The sequence below is a fragment of the Somniosus microcephalus genome, chromosome 5 (genome assembly GCF_052327205.1).
Source record: "Somniosus microcephalus isolate GS21.2 chromosome 5, FLI_Smic_1.0, whole genome shotgun sequence".
Classification (NCBI taxonomy): Eukaryota; Metazoa; Chordata; class Chondrichthyes; order Squaliformes; family Somniosidae; genus Somniosus; species Somniosus microcephalus.
Window position 1 is genome coordinate 4,141,258 of NC_140991.1, and position 14,637 is coordinate 4,155,894.

Here is a 14,637-nt window from a genome sequence, read left to right on the forward strand (position 1 = left end):
TGAAATCAGGCACTCTTCTGTCGAGAAGGAGGCACAGGCTATAGTGGAGGCAGTGCGGCACTGGAGACACTACCTAGCCGGCAAACGTTTCACCCTGCTCACCGACCAGCGGTCGGTGGCTTTCATGTTTAATAACAAACAAAAGGGGCAAAATCAAGAATGACAAAATACTCAGGTGGAGGATCGAACTATCCACGTTCGACTATGATATTATGTACAGGCCGGGAGCCCTTAATGAATCCCCAGACGCCCTATCACGGGGAATGTGTGCCAGCATTCATACGGAGAAATTACAGGGTCTCCACAACGACCTCTGTCACCCAGGGGGTCACCCGACTATACCATTTTATAAAGTCCCGCAATCTACCCCACTCCATCGAGGTGGTCAGGGCAATGACCAGAGCCTGCCGCATCTGTGCGGAATGCAAGCCTCGTTTCTACAGGCCTGACCGTGCACACCTTATCAAAGCCACACGGCCATTCGAGCGCCTAAGTCTGGACTTCAAGGGACCCCTTCCCTCTGCCGACCGTAACGTATACTTCCTCAATATCATCGATGAATATTCCCGCTTCCCCTTCGCCATTCCCTGCCCAGACATGACCAGTGCCACGGTCATCAAGTGTCTCTGTAATCTATTCTGCATGTTTGGCATGCCGAACTACATACACAGCGATAGGGGGACGTCATTTATGAGTGACGAACTGCGCCAGTTCTTGCTCTCAAAGGGGATAGCCACTAGCAGAACCACTAGCTACAACCCCCGGGGTAATGGGCAAGTGGAAAGGGAGAATGCTACTGTTTGGAAGGCTGTCACGTTAGCCTTAAAGTCAAAAGGCCTTCCGACCTCCCGCTGGCAGGAAGTCCTCCCAGACGTGCTCCACTCCATAAGGTCTCTGTTATGTACAGCCACTAACGCTACCCCTCACGAAAAGATGTTCGTTTTCCCCCGGAAATCTACCTCGGGCATATCTCTACCCGCGTGGCTGATGTCTCCGGGGACAGTACTATTGCGGAAGCACGCGAGAGGCCATAAAACGGACCCCCTTGTGGAAAAGGTACAGCTCCTCCATGCAAACCCTCAGTACGCCTATATCGAATACTCTGACGGGTGAGAGGACACTGTTTCCATAAAAGACCTCGCTCCCTCGGGGAGCGGAGAGAACGATGAGAGACTACCCGAGGAAGACCTACACCAAAAAGAGACAGGACGCCCAGAGGTATCAATACCCAACTTTAACCTGGAGGACACTGCAGATAACCTGGAAGACACTGCGGAGGCCCGGACAGCGGAGGAACCAGAATCCACTCCCCTAGAGGCACCCCAACCGGCTTTGCGCCAATCACCGAGAACCGCAAAACCTCCTGACAGACTCACTTATACCAACTTTGAAGAAACATCACCCCAATGGGCTAAATCTAAAGAAGGGGTGAATGTAATGAAATGTGTTTGGCTTGCCTGTATTCGTTTTTGCACTCATGTATATTACCCTCCCCCACAGTGTATAGTTTCACTTCCTCTTTCCTGACTAACCTGGAATGTTCCAGGTCTTGGCTCCGCCCCTGACTTCTCTTACATAAAGATCCCAGGATCTGTATGACTCATTCCTGCGAGCCAGTCAGTGTGTTGAGATGTTAGCTCTGATCTTAGTGATTAATAGCCAACTTGTTAAAGTCTAAAATTTCTAGTTTTGTGGTTATTGAAGGCACATCAACTTCCCCTTCATAAAACCATGCTGACTCTGTCCTATTAAATTATGTTTATCCAAATGCTCTGTTACTGTTTCCTTAATAATGGACTGCAACATTTTGCCAACCACAGATGTTAGGCTAACTGGTCTATAGTTTCCAGCTTTTTGGTCTACTTCCCTTCTTAAATAAGGGTGTTACATTAGCAGTTTTCCAATCTGCCAGGACCTTTCCCGAGTCCAGGGAGTTCTGGAAAATAATCACCAATGCATCCACAATCCCTACCGCCACTTCTCTCAAAACCCTAGGATGCAAGCCATCAGGTCCGGGGGATTTATCCGCCTTAAGTCCCATTATTTTACTGAGATCATCTCCTTAGTGATTTTAATCGTCTTTAGCTCCTCTCTCCCCCCTCATTGCCCCCTGTTTGTCCAGTGTTGGGATATTTAGTGCCCTCTACCATAAAGACTGATACAAAATATTTGTTCAGCATCTTTGCCATCTCCATGTTCCCCACCAGTAGTGTCGCGGTCCCATCCTCTAAGGGACCAACGTTCACTTTAGCCACCCTTTTTCTTTTCCTAAATATAGCCGTAGAATCTCTTGCTATGTTTTTATATTTTTTGCTAGTTTACTTTCATAATCTATCTTCCCTTTCTTAATTAATCTTTTAGTTATTGTTTGCTGGCTTTTAAATGCTTCCCAATCTTCTATCCTCCCACTAGATTTGGCTACTTTATATGCCCTTGTTTTCAGTTGGATACTATCCTTTATTACTTTACCAAGCCACAGATGGCTGTCTTTTCTTTTACTCCCTTTTTCCTCAGTGGAATATATTTATCTTGAAAGATGTGAAATATCTCCTTGAATGCAGACCACTGCTCTTGTACCGTCTTACACTTTAATCTGTTTTCCCTGTTTTCCCAGTCCACTTTAGTCAATTCTACTCATACCTTCATAGTCTCCTTTATTTAAGCTCAGTATGCTGGTTTGAGATCCAACTCACCCTCAAACAGAATTTGGAATTCAACCATATTATGGTCACGCATTCCAAGGGGATCCTTTACTAGGACATTTTTTATTAATCCGGTCTCATTACACAGGACCAGATCGAAGATTGCCTGCCCCCTGGTTGGTTCAGTTACATACTGCTCAAGGAACCCATCCCTAATACACTCTATGAACTCTTCCTCAAGGCTGCCATGCCCAATTTGATTAGTCCAGTCAATATGAAAGTTAAAATCCCCCATGATTATAGCTGTTCCCTTATTACAAGCCCCAACTATTTCCGGATTTATAATCCGACCCAGAGAGTTACAACTGTTAGGAGGCCTATAGACTACGCCCACTAGTGACTTTCCCCCCCCCCTTCTTATTCCTCATCTCCACCCAAACTATTTCACTACCCTGATCCTTTGACCCAATATCATTTCTGACTATTGCAGTGATTCCATCCTTGATTAACATAGCAACCCCACCTCCCTTTCCTTCCTGTCTGTCCTTCCTAATAGTTAAATACCCTTGTATGTTTAGTTCCCAGTCATGATTATCTTGCAGCCATGTTTCCGTAATGGCCACCAGATCATACCCATGTGTAGTTATTTGTACCGTCAACTCGTCAATTTTGTTACGAATGCTGCGTGCATTCAGATAAAGAACTTTCAAATATTTTTTGGCAATTTATTCCTGCTTTTACTACTTTACCTTTATTATACATTCTGTCCCTTCCTGACACGCTCTGGTTTTTAATTCCCCCACTGCTACTTTACTCTATTGCCTTCTCTGCTGTCATTTTTAGCTCTTAAAACCTCCCCCCCCCCCACTAATTAGTTTAAAGCCCTCTCTACAGCCCTAGTTATTCGATTCGCCAGCACTCGTCCCAGCACTGGCCAAGTGAAGTGCATCCCAACAGAACAGCTCTCTCTTGTCCCAGTACTGATGCCAGTGTCCAAGGAAGCAAAACCCATTTCTCCCACACCAGGCTTTGAGCCACATATTTAACTAATTTTATTTACCCTAGCCAAATTTGCACGTGGCTCAGGTAGTAATCCAGAGATTATTACCCTTGTGGTTCTGCTTTTTAATTTGACCCCTAGCTGCTCAAACTCACTCAGCAGAACCTCGGTCTTCTGACAAGGGCATTGGTCACCTGCTAGATGCAGCAATGTACCACGAACTGGGAGATATTGGCAATGTCCCCAATAGCAGATTGGAAGGAGCCAGTGGCATAGAAGTTGAGCCACCATCACCTTCACTGCCACCGACAGACATCCTGCTCCTCATCTGTGGCTGCAGATCTCTGCGAAGCAGGTGGCAGATCTCAGTGACCACCTCCCTTCTGCATCACAGCCTCCAAACACTACTCCTCAGACATGTTCAGATATGAGAACTGCTGGCGGTATAGCCTGGGTGGGTAAGGCCTCCTGTGCCAACACCTGTTGGCCCTGCTGTCTGGCCACGATTGGCACTCACGGCATCCAAGTCGTTTGAATGCAATGCAGAAAGCCAACGTTTCCACCCATTGCAGCCCCTATTAGATGTGGTGACTCTAGGCTGTGGCACTGAAAGTTAAATCCAAGTACAAAGCTCTGGCCTAAAGCCAGAAGTACCTGTGCGAGCACTGAGTCAAAGCAGAAAGCTCTCTCCTTGTCTCTCCCAGAAGGATTGGCACAAAATGGCTGCCACTTATAATGCAGGAGGAGTCCCCTTTAAATAGCACCCCCTGCAGCAACTGGGAACCGTTCCCCCTACCAGTCGCTGGGGCGCCAGGCGCACAGAGGGGGTGCCACTGAAGTTCCAGATCAGGGAACACCAAGGGCGTTGCACCATGAAATGACTTCAGGATCAGTGCGCGCTTCTGAGTGGGCACTGCAGTTTTGCGCTGCCGCTAAATCTTGACTGAAGTTCACGAGAGGCGCAGATCGCGCCATGCCTGGGTGCTAGCTGCTTTGCGCCCCACTTCTCCGGCGCTAACAACTGAATTTCTAGCCCAATGTTTCCACTGCCGCTTTAGTGAGGCCCAACCCAACCATTTATTGTAGTTTATCTGTAGAGAATGCCAGTCACATGTACCCACATCACCCCTGAAACAACGGGAGCCTGGAGACCTGTATCTCTGCCAGGCTCCAGTCACAGATCCAGTAATCTCCAAGCATCTGGACTTCAAGACTAAGTGTGATGGAATACTCTCCACTTGCCTGGATGAGTACAGATCCAACACCACTTGAAGCGCTACTCCATCCAGGACAAAGCAGCCCACTTGATTGGCACCCCATCCACCATCTTACACAATCACTGCCCCACCGGTGCACTGTGGACCATCTACAAGATGCACTGCAGCAACTCGCCAAGGCTGCTCCAGCAGCACCTCCCAAACCGGTGACCTCTTCCACCTAGAATGACAAGGGCAGCAAGTGCATGGGAACACCACCACCTACAAATCACAACATCCTGACTTGGTAATACAGTATCGCTATTCCTTCATCACTGGGTCAAAATCCTGAAACTCCCTCCCTAACAGCACTGGGAGTGTATCTTCACCACAGACTGTAGCAGTTCAAGAAGGCACCTCACCACCACCACAAGGGCAATAAACGCTGCCCTTGCAGTGACACCCACATCCCAGGAACGAATAGAAAACTGCTCTGGAACTCAAATTTGGCTGATTTCTTTTTGGGAGGCACAATTGTTAAGGCAGCTGAGAGAAGCGGCCCAATAGATTCCCAAAACAGGCTACCAATTAACACAAGGACAGTAAAATCCAGCCAGAACTTTGAATATAACGAGATCAGGTTTCATGTATAACAGGGGTTTATTATCCAACAGACACATCTACAGTTCCACGGAGCTGCACTCGGAGCCCACCCTGCGGCGATGGTCCATTTTCCACATGGCAACAGTCCCGACCAACAGGGCCACGGAGAGCAGAGCTACCCCAACCGCGACTCCAGGAAGAACACGGGAGGGGGAATCAGCAGCAGCATCTGTGGGGAGAAGGGAGGGTTAGATGGGCACTAGTTACTCCATCACTAGAGTGTAGCAGGGGCCTCCTTTACCTTTCTCTTCCTGGTGGATCCCAGCAGCCAATCTCTCCTCATCTTCCAGGAAAATGATGGCTCCATCAGCAGTCACCAAGGACCCAGCCCGGTCATCGGCGCTTCTTCGCCTCTCTGGGGGAGACAAGAGGCAGAGACAAGACTTCAAGGTGGGCGATTCAATGTGCAGCTGTCTGAAGCCCCAAATCAGATGGTCAATCCGATGGCCCAATGCAAAAACCCTCGGGCAGTGAGTACCGGACTGAGATTGTACTAGTTAAATACGGTTCCCTCACTGTCAGACTAAGATTCACTCCCTATTCTCAGAAAGACCCGCTTCAACCCAGCAAAGTTTGCAGTCGTTGACGGGTCCAATGGCCAGTCTGGTCTCCTGGGGGCGGGGGAGGGAAAGTGACCCGTTTTAAGCACTAGTTTGACCAGCGGTTACACTGGACATACACACATTGCCCAAGTCTCCCCCAGATATCGGTTCGGTTCCACCCTGGAACTCCCGGTGACAGCAGGATGCTAGATCAATGTTTAAGGCCAGAGGTGGATTCCATTCAGAACCAGTGCAAGATGTGCTCAGAGCCGCTGAGCCAGATTGCCATCCTGCTGTAGACTAACTGGGATAGAGTTGAGCGGGCAGATTGAGGACACTGCTCCTGTGCCCACTGTTGGGCCCAGTGTCCAGATGCCCCACACCCACCCTTCCCCATCAGGGTTCAGTTTCTAGTCAGATCCCAGCTACTTACTGGGGCTGCAGGGAGCCGTGCAGTTCTCTCGGGTGGAAGGGAAGCAAACCTCAGCACTGCAGTGGAAGTGAACCTGGAAAGAGACAGTGCGGTGTGGTCAGTGCCACAGCTCCCAGTCAGGAGATTCATGCTTCTACAGTCAAAGGGTCAACAGGGGCCTCCTCACTGTGAGCAAGACCCAGGGAACAAGTTCAACCAAGAGAGCAAGACTGAAGGAAACTCACCTCCCCGCTCAGAGCCCGGCCCGAAACTCGGTCCCAGAAAGCGAAAGTGCTGACTACAAACCGATTCTGGTGAGTTGGGAACGGCGAATGGGAAGCGGCGTCTACCGGGAGGAGGCGGGTTTTGTAATTGTCTCCAGTAAAGGGGCACCTGGAACAGAGAAAGAGCGGGTTATATGGAGAGGGCACCTGGAACTCCCAACTACAGAGTTACAGCGGCACATCAAAGCAAAGTCCCGAGATTAGACGAGATAAAGAAACCAGGCCATTCAAGTCATCAATCGTCAACCTGGAGCTCAGATTGGTTTGATTATTGGCCGTTCCTTCACCCAGTCCATGTCGCCCCCCTCCCCGATCACCAGCCTGCCCCAAGGTCCCTCACTCGCTGCCTTACCTGCCCACCAGGAGGTCCCATCGGAGCCCCGAATGCGGCTCGGGGGTGGGGGTCGCCCAGCAGTCATTGAGCACCAGCACAAGGGACGGATCGTTCCGGTTCAGGACTCGAACCTCCACAAACACGGGGTCCCGGAGCACACTCAGGATCGGGTAGTCACTGGCCACGTACCAGCTCCGGTAGCCACCATCTGGAAAGAGAAGACGATGAAGGACGGCCACTATTTGGAGAGAGAGCCTGAAGTTGGACACGAACCATCAGCAGCACTCGCTACCTCTCGCTATTCTCAGCTCCAGAACCAGGATCCCGGCCTCAGTGGCAGGCAGTGGCGGAGAAAGGCTGTAAACTCTGGGCTTCACCTGCAATTCAGACTCCTGGCTCCCCTTGTAACTGCACTGGACATGGAGCCTGCAAGAGAACGGACACGGCTGGAGAATTCAGCTCCTCACCTTCTCTACCCGCTCCATGTGCTCCCAGTCTCACCTGAAGGGGCTGTCCCGGGTCACCGATCCCAAAGCTCCATCCAAGATCTCAAACTGACCCAACACATCCGTTTCATAGACGGCGTTCACCCCGTCCAGCTACAAGAGACAGAAGACCATCATTACAGAGAAATTGAGCAAGTCTGCCATTGCCTTATCACATGTAGTGTCTTTAAGGGCCCCCATTGCCCTTTAGACCCCCTCTTTCCCACCCGACTGACAGCCATTGATGGGGCTCCCAGCCCACAATACCTACCCGCTGAGTAGTGCCACACTCAGTGACTGCGAACTGAAAGAGCACAGTGTCTGCAGAGGCCACGGTCGGACTGCACTCCGCTCCGTGTCCATCCTTCAGATGGACCGTTGTCAGGTCTACAGGAGGCAGCGTCAAATCCTTGGAGATGGCGATCAGGACCCGCCCATCCTTGGTGCACACTGCAAGAGAGAGAGTCAATGAAAGGCGGTTAGTTGCTGCACGGGGAATGGCAAGGGAACCGTTACCGGGAGGGGGAGAAACTCCGCCCAGCGCAGCACCAGCTTCTAGTTTCCTTCTCTCCCCGTCCACACCCCAATTCTCCATCTAATGGAGACGGGTCACCAACTCCATCCCTACTGGACTGGTTACACAAGACCGGCATCAAATCCACAGCCTGTCCGGTCAGTGCCAGCCAGGGACTGATCTTCACTCTGCCCTCCTATCCTGGGGCGCAATTCAACCATCAGAAGTCCCAAGTCGCATAGAGAAGGAAGGAGAGATCCTGGGTCAGGATCTCAATGATCAGACTTTCAAACTGTAGAACTGAACACGGTTCCTAAACCCGCCAGCTCCCGGACTGGAGAGGTTGGAGACTCCAGCTGATGTTTCAGGACAGGAGGAGAGAGGATACTGTCCAGGGAATCCCCAATGCAGTTGGATTGCGGCTGGTCCTGGGAAGCCCTGGCCCAGAATATAGGCGAGCCGAGAATACACCCACCTGGCAGATAGTGGAGTGAATAGAAACACGGCGGCACATCCCGGCTCCCGGCATCAAAGCAGCAGCCTCTCCGCACACACTCACTGCCTTCAATTCCCCCAAACCCGCAGTCTTGGCGGAATTTGGGAGACAGCCAACATTGATCGGCGGGGAGAAGGAGAGAGGGCGGCTGAGATGAACAGATTGTAAGAAAGAACAAGCCCAGAACCCGCAGCCCCTCCATTCTAACAAGCAAGGCTCTCAGATAAGTGAGGCTGCAGAGCCGACTCCCCCTTTTTATCCCCTGTTTAACCGGCAGTAAATGAATGGTCTCATTGGCCCACGGGCTCCCCATGTGAACCCGCATTCCCACGGGGCACACGGAGATATTAGGGCCTTGTGTTTTCTGCTCCTTGAGTTGAGGGAACTGTGTTTTTTAACAAAATATAGATGTGTATTTATTTGAAGTTGTAAAGTATGATTAAATTTACATCGGTTGAATACAATGTCTGTTCTTTAAGAGGCGGTACATGTTTCTTTCCTTATATTCTGTTTCAGTTCATCAATAAAGAAAGGCTGAACTTGTCTCGTTCCCATAGACCCAGATTGTCCATGTTTATACGGAGTGTGAGAGGTTGCAGTCCCTCTTCCATTATTTGAAGGGGCTGATCCTCGATTTTTGTCTGCACTTCAGTCCCACTCTCCTGATCTACGGCCACCCAGTGCGGAGGGGAGCGGGCGGGTCAGGGACCTCCTCGTGGGACTGCTCCTGGGCCTGGCCAAAGTGGCCATTAACTGGTCCAGGCAGCAGGCGGTCCAGGGGGTCATTCGGCCCACCTGTCTTCCACGGCCACGTTCACCCCTGGGTGGCCCTGGAGATGGAGCACGCGGTGTCTGCCGGCACGCTCGAGGCCTTCCAAGACCGGTGGGCACCGCAGGCACTGGAGTGCTGCATCACCATAAGGAACAGTACTTTAATTTAATTTGTTCAATTTCCTTTTAACCTTTTTTAAAGTTACAGCACATGGTCATAGAATCATCGAATCATAGAATGGTTACAGCAGGAAAGGAGGCCATTCGGCCCGTCGAGCCCGTGCCAGCTCTCTGCAAGAGCACTTCAGCCAGTCCCACTCCCCCGCCCTTTCCCCGTAGCCCTGCACATTTCTTCCCTTCAGATACTTATCCAACTCCCTTTTCAAAGCTGTGATTGAATCTGCCTCCACCACCCTTTCAGGGAGAACATTCCAAATCTTAACCACTCGCTGCGTAAAAAAGTCTTTCTTACGTGGCCTTTGGTTCTTTTGCCAATCACCTTAAATCTCTGTCCTCCGGTTCTCCACCCTTCTGCCAATGGGAACAGTTTCTCTCTATCTACTCTGTCCACACCCCTCATGGATTTGAACACCTCTATCAAATCTCCTCTCAATTTTCTCTGCTCCAAGGAGAACAACGCCAGCTTCTTCAGTCTTTCAACATAACTGTACTCCAGACTGGGGAATGAGTTTGGTCAGGTGGAGCAAGTTTCAATAGGTGAACATTTAGGGAACAGTAATCATAGTATCAGAAGGTTTTGGTTAGCTATGAAAAAGGACAGGGAGCAATCTAGAGTAAAAATGTTTAACAGGGGGAAATGCAATTTCAGTGGGATGAGAACGGATCTGGCCCGGGTAAACTGGAATCAAAGATTGGCAGGCAAAACTGTAATGAACAATAGGCTGCCTTTAAAGAGGAAATAGTTCAGGTGCAGTTGAGGTACTTTCCAACGAGGGGGAAAGGCAGGACAACTAAAGTCAGGGCTCGCTGGATGATGAAAGAGATAGAGAATATGATGAAGCAGAAAAAGAGCGAATATGACAGATGTCAAGTTGCAAATGCATCTGAGAATCAGGCTCTATATAGAAAGTTCAGAGGAGAAGTGAAAAATCAAATAAGACGGGCAAAGAGAGGGTATGAGAATAGAATTGCAACCAACATAAAAGGTAATCCAAAAGTCTTCTATAGGCATATAAATAGTAAAAGGGTAGTAAGAGGATGGATGGGGATGATTAGGGACCAAAAAGGAGACCTATTCATGGAGGCAGAGGGTATGGTTGAGGTACTAAATGAGTACTATGCATCAGTCTTCACCAAGGAAGAGGATGCTGCCATAGACATTGTAAAGGAGGAGGCAGTGGAGATACTTGATAGGATATAAATTGATAAAAAGTGGCATTAGAAAGGCTGGCTGTATTTTAAGTAGATAAATCACCAGGAGCGGATGGGATGCATCCTAGGATGCTGCGGGAATTCAGGGAAGAAATCGCGGCGATACTGGCCATAATCTTCCAATCCTCCTTAGATATGGGGGCGGTGCCAGAGGACTGGAGAACTGCAAATATTATTCCCTTGTTCAAAAAAGTGTGTAAAGATAAACCCAGCAACTACAGCCCATTCAGTTTGACCTCGGTAGTGGGGAAGCTTTTAGAAACAGTAATCAGGGACAAAATTAACAGTCGCTTGGAAAGTGTGGTTTAATTAAGGAAAGCCAGCATGGATTTGTTAAAGGCAAATCATGTTTAACTAACTTGTTTGAGTTTTTTGATGAGGTAACAGGGAGGATTGATGAGGATAATGCAGTTGACGTAGTGAACATGGATTTCAAAAAGTCGTTCGAAAAAGTGCCACATAATATGCTTGCCAGCAAAGTTGAAGCCCATGGAATAAAAGGGACAGTGGACATGGATATGGAATTGGCTGAGTGACAGGAAACAGAGATTACAGGGATTACAGCAACAACTAGACCTACTCGACAAATACTGCCAAAATTGGGCTCTAACAGTAAATCTAAAGAAAACCAACATCATGATTTTTCAAAAAAGGCCCAGATGTCAGGAAAACAAATACCAGTTTACCCTCAGTGATACCACTATAGGACACACTATGAGCTACACCTACCTTGGTCTAACTATTACAGCATCAGGGAGCTTCAGCATAGCAGTGAATGCACTAAAAGAAAAAGCCCGAAGAGCCCTATATGCAATAAAAAGAAAATTCTACAACATCCAAATCCCAATCAAAATCTGGCTCAAAATATTTGACAGCATAATCCTGCCCATTGCACTGTACGGTAGTGAAGTATGGGGCCCGCTAAATCACCAAAGCTACACTAAATGGGAAAAACACACAATAGAAGCCCTACATGCAGAATTCTGCCGAAGCATCCTTCGCACCCAAAGAAAAACGCCAACAAATGCATGCAGAGCCGAACTAGGCAGATACCCACTGATAATAAACATCCAAAAACGAGCACTAAACTTCCTAAATCACCTCAAATCTAGCTCCCCAGACACCCTTCATCACAAAGCCTTTCAGACCCAAGAGCTAAACCCAGAAAAGAGTCCCCTGAGTCAGCTGCTACTGAAACTAAGTACTCAGCCGGACCCTGACCAGCCCCAGACCAACACAGCCGTCCAAACACCAATCCGAGTGAACCAAATCATTAAACAATGCAAAGAAACCTACCTGGAACATTGGAACAAAATAACCGAAAGCCAAAGCAGATTAGAATGTTACCGGGCCCTAAAAAGAGAATGTAAACTGGCAGACTACCTCACGACCATCAGAGACACAAAACAGAGACAGACCCTCACCAGGTACAGACTAAGCGACCACCAACTGGAAATTGAAAAAGGCAGATACAAGAAATCCTGGCAGCCTAGAGAGAATAGAATATGCGATCAATGTCTGGCCGGCGAGGTTGAAACAGAAATGCATTTCCTCCTAAAATGCGAAAAATTCAACACATCAAGAAACATATTATTCAACAAGCTAAGCCAAACAACCCCAGATTTCAAGGAATTGGATGACCTGTCAAAATTGAGATTAGTCCTGGGAGAAGGAGACAGACCATACCTTGGGGCCAAATATGTAACAACATGTCACAACCTGAGGACTGTTTAAAATTAAGACTGTTTAAAATTAATATTGAACGTACCAAATGAAGTAGAAAGACTGTTTAAAATTAATATTGTTTAAAAGTAATATTGTATGTACCCAACAAATGTCAAATCGATTGACACCTACAGAATGTTGGAAAACTGTACCTTTTTGCTATGTAAGCTTTGGCAATATGGTTCTCTGTAAACTTTCATGCCAATAAAGCATTTGAATTGGAATTGGAATTGGAATTGGAGTAGTGGTGAACGGTTGTTTTTTGGACTGGAACAAGGTATACAGTGGTGTTCCTAAGGGGTCGGTTCTAGGACCACTGCTTTTCTTGATACATATTAATGACTTGGACATGGGTGTACAGGGCACAATTTCAAAATTTGCAGATGAGACTAAACTTGGAAGTATAGTGAACAGTGAGGAGGAGAGTGACAGAAGTCAGGAAGACAGACAGGCAGGTGAAATGGGCGGACACGTGACAGATGAAATTTAGAACGGAAAATTGTGAAGTGATAGATTTTGGTAGAAAGAATGAGGAGAGGACATATAAACTAAATGGTCCAATCCTGAAGGGGGTGCAGGAACAGAGATACCTGGGGGTATGTGTGCACAAATCGTTGAAGGTGGAAGGACAGGTTGAGAAAGCAGTTAAAAAGGCTTACGGGATTCTGGGCTTCATAAATAGCGGTATAGAGTACAAAAGTGTGGAAATTGTAGTTGACTTGAAATTGGCAATTGCCGGTAATAAAAAGAGTCAGCTCCACAAGTGTCCCTCTTAAGGAGGCAGCAATAATAGAATTTAGACACCGAGTCTCATTAACTCGAGAAACGTATAATTCTAAATGATAATCGTGTTGTTTGTGTCAATGAGACACTCGGTACCTTGCGGTGCAGAGAGGCAGCTTCCATCCCGTGGACATTGGGGAACATTGATTCAGCACCACACCTAACCCCTCTCAGAGACCCCATCTCCTGGAATCAGAGTGATACAGCACCGAAGGAGGCTGTTCGGCCCATCGTGTTTGTGTCGGCCTTTGAAAGAGCTATCCAATAAATCCCAGTCCCTGCTCTGTCCCCATGGCCCTGCTAATTGCTCCTGTTCAAGCACATATCCAATTACCTTGGGAGTGGTATTTCTGAATCTGCTTCCGTCATCCTTTCAGGCAGCGCATTCCAGATCACAACAACTCGCTGCGTAAACAAATTCTCCTCATCTCCCCCCTGGTCTTTGGCAATTGTTTGAAATCAGCGTCCTCTTGTTGCTGACCCTACTGCCAGTGGGAACAGTCTCTTCATATAATCTCTATGAAAACCCCTCATAATTTTGAACATCTATATTAAATGTTCCATTAACCTTCTCTGCTCTAAGGAGAAAAACCCTCAGTTTCTGCAGTCTCTCCACATAACGGAAGACTTTCATCCCTGGAACCATTCCAGTAAATCTCCTCTGCACCCTCTCGAAGGCCTGGACATCCTTCCTAAAGTGCGGTGCCCATTACTGGATGCAATACTACAGCTAAGGCCTAACCAGTGATTTTTGAAGCTTTACCATTACTTCCTTTACTTTGTCCCTTTATTTATAAAGCAAAGGATTTTTAAGAGCCATATGAACTTCAAAGATTCGTGTACGTACACCCCCAGATCGCTCTGTTCCTGCATTCCTTTAAAACTATACCATTTAGTCCATATTGCCTCTGCTCATTTTTCCTCCTAAAATGAAACACTTCACACTTCTCTGCATTAAATGTCATCTGCCATGTGTCTGCCCATTTCACCAATCTCTCTCTGTCCTCCTGAAATCTGTTACTATCCTCCTCACTGTTTACTACATTTCTGAGTTTGGTGTCATCTGCAAACTCTGAAATGATGCCTCCTTTACCCAAGTCCAGGTCAGTAATCGATCTCAAGAAGAGCAGTGGTCCCAATACCGCCCCCTGGGGGACACCACTGTAAACCTCCCTCCAGTCTGATAAATATCCCTTCACCACTACTCTCTGCTTTTTGTCTCATAGCCAATTTAGTTTCCAAGCTGTCACTGCCCCTTTAATCCTGCTGTCTCCTTATAACCCCAGTGTAGTGGAAGGATATCTTTTCAAACTCCCCCAGAGATCCCATCTCCTGGAATGGTCTCGGTGTGATCCCTGTAGTGGACAGATCCCTGTTCAAACTCCTCCTGTTAAAGGC

At 48.0% G+C, this 14,637-nt stretch overlaps 2 protein-coding genes across 2 annotated transcripts; both read right to left on the reverse strand.

Annotated features, from left to right (window-relative positions):
* Positions 1–4,883: 4,883 nt before the first annotated feature.
* Positions 4,884–7,494, reverse strand: LOC147116816 (zona pellucida sperm-binding protein 4-like). Its single transcript, XM_085987170.1, has 6 exons — positions 7,464–7,494; positions 7,092–7,281; positions 6,701–6,848; positions 6,477–6,549; positions 5,743–5,856; positions 4,884–5,670 (listed from the first exon to the last, which is right to left on the reverse strand). Exons 1-6 carry the CDS (start codon positions 7,492–7,494, stop codon positions 5,519–5,521), a joined length of 708 nt encoding a protein of 235 aa, XP_085843296.1. The 3' UTR covers positions 4,884–5,518.
* A 76-nt stretch (positions 7,495–7,570) lies between these two features.
* On the reverse strand, positions 7,571–8,774 carry LOC147116817 (zona pellucida sperm-binding protein 4-like). Its single transcript, XM_085987172.1, has 3 exons — positions 8,548–8,774; positions 7,830–8,008; positions 7,571–7,672 (listed from the first exon to the last, which is right to left on the reverse strand). Exons 1-3 carry the CDS (start codon positions 8,768–8,770, stop codon positions 7,571–7,573), a joined length of 504 nt encoding a protein of 167 aa, XP_085843298.1. The 5' UTR covers positions 8,771–8,774.
* Positions 8,775–14,637: the final 5,863 nt, after the last annotated feature.

Excerpts from the sequence above, each read along its gene's own strand:
- LOC147116816 (XM_085987170.1), bottom strand. The coding sequence starts at position 7,494 with ATGTCCAGTGCAGTTACAAGGGGAGCCAGGA. Across the intron at positions 7,282-7,463 it reads AGTTACAAGGGGAGCCAGGA|ATGGTGGCTACCGGAGCTGG; the intron begins GTCTGAATTGCA and ends TTCTCTTTCCAG. Across the intron at positions 6,550-6,700 it reads GCCGGGCTCTGAGCGGGGAG|GTTCACTTCCACTGCAGTGC; the intron begins GTGAGTTTCCTT and ends GTCTCTTTCCAG.
- LOC147116817 (XM_085987172.1), bottom strand. The coding sequence starts at position 8,770 with ATGGAGGGGCTGCGGGTTCTGGGCTTGTTCTTTCTTACAATCTGTTCA. Across the intron at positions 8,009-8,547 it reads TTCACTCCACTATCTGCCAG|TGTGCACCAAGGATGGGCGG; the intron begins GTGGGTGTATTC and ends TCTCTCTTGCAG. Across the intron at positions 7,673-7,829 it reads AGTGTGGCACTACTCAGCGG|CTGGACGGGGTGAACGCCGT; the intron begins GTAGGTATTGTG and ends TGTCTCTTGTAG.